Source organism: Morus notabilis, unplaced genomic scaffold (genome assembly GCF_000414095.1).
Source record: "Morus notabilis unplaced genomic scaffold, ASM41409v2 C11100373, whole genome shotgun sequence".
NCBI classification, from domain to species: domain Eukaryota; kingdom Viridiplantae; phylum Streptophyta; class Magnoliopsida; order Rosales; family Moraceae; genus Morus; species Morus notabilis.
This window is the reverse complement of record NW_010379704.1, coordinates 1-336: the sequence shown is the minus strand read 5'-3', so window position 1 is coordinate 336 and position 336 is coordinate 1. Positions and strand designations below refer to the sequence as shown.

The window sequence follows — 336 nt, the reverse complement described above, 5'->3', positions numbered from 1 at the left end:
CTTCTACAAAGCCTCCTCCGGCGTCTCATCCACCACCGCCACCTCCTTCACCGGCCTCTTCCAATGCCGCGGCGACCTCTCCCCCTCCGCCTGCGCCTCCTGCGTCTCCAAACTCCCCTCCATGACTGACTCGCTCTGCGGCAACTCCGTCGCCGCCGCCCGGGTCCAGCTCCTCGGCTGCTACCTCTCCTACGAGGTCGCCGGCTTCGCCCAGATTTCCGGCATGGAGCTCCTCTACAAGGCCTGTGGGTCCACCAACGTCGAAGGTGCCGGGTTCGAGGAGAGGCGGGACACGGCGTTCTCCGTCATGGAAAATGGGGTTGTTTCCGGCCACGG

At 65.8% G+C, this 336-nt stretch overlaps 1 protein-coding gene across 1 annotated transcript; it reads left to right on the top strand.

Annotated features, from left to right (window-relative positions):
* Positions 1-4: 4 nt before the first annotated feature.
* LOC112094758 (cysteine-rich repeat secretory protein 3-like) lies at positions 5-332 on the top strand (the record flags this gene model as incomplete). The annotated part of the gene is made up of 1 exon (XM_024176460.1): positions 5-332. A coding segment is annotated over one exon (328 nt), but the record flags the coding sequence as incomplete, so codon positions are not given.
* Positions 333-336: the final 4 nt, after the last annotated feature.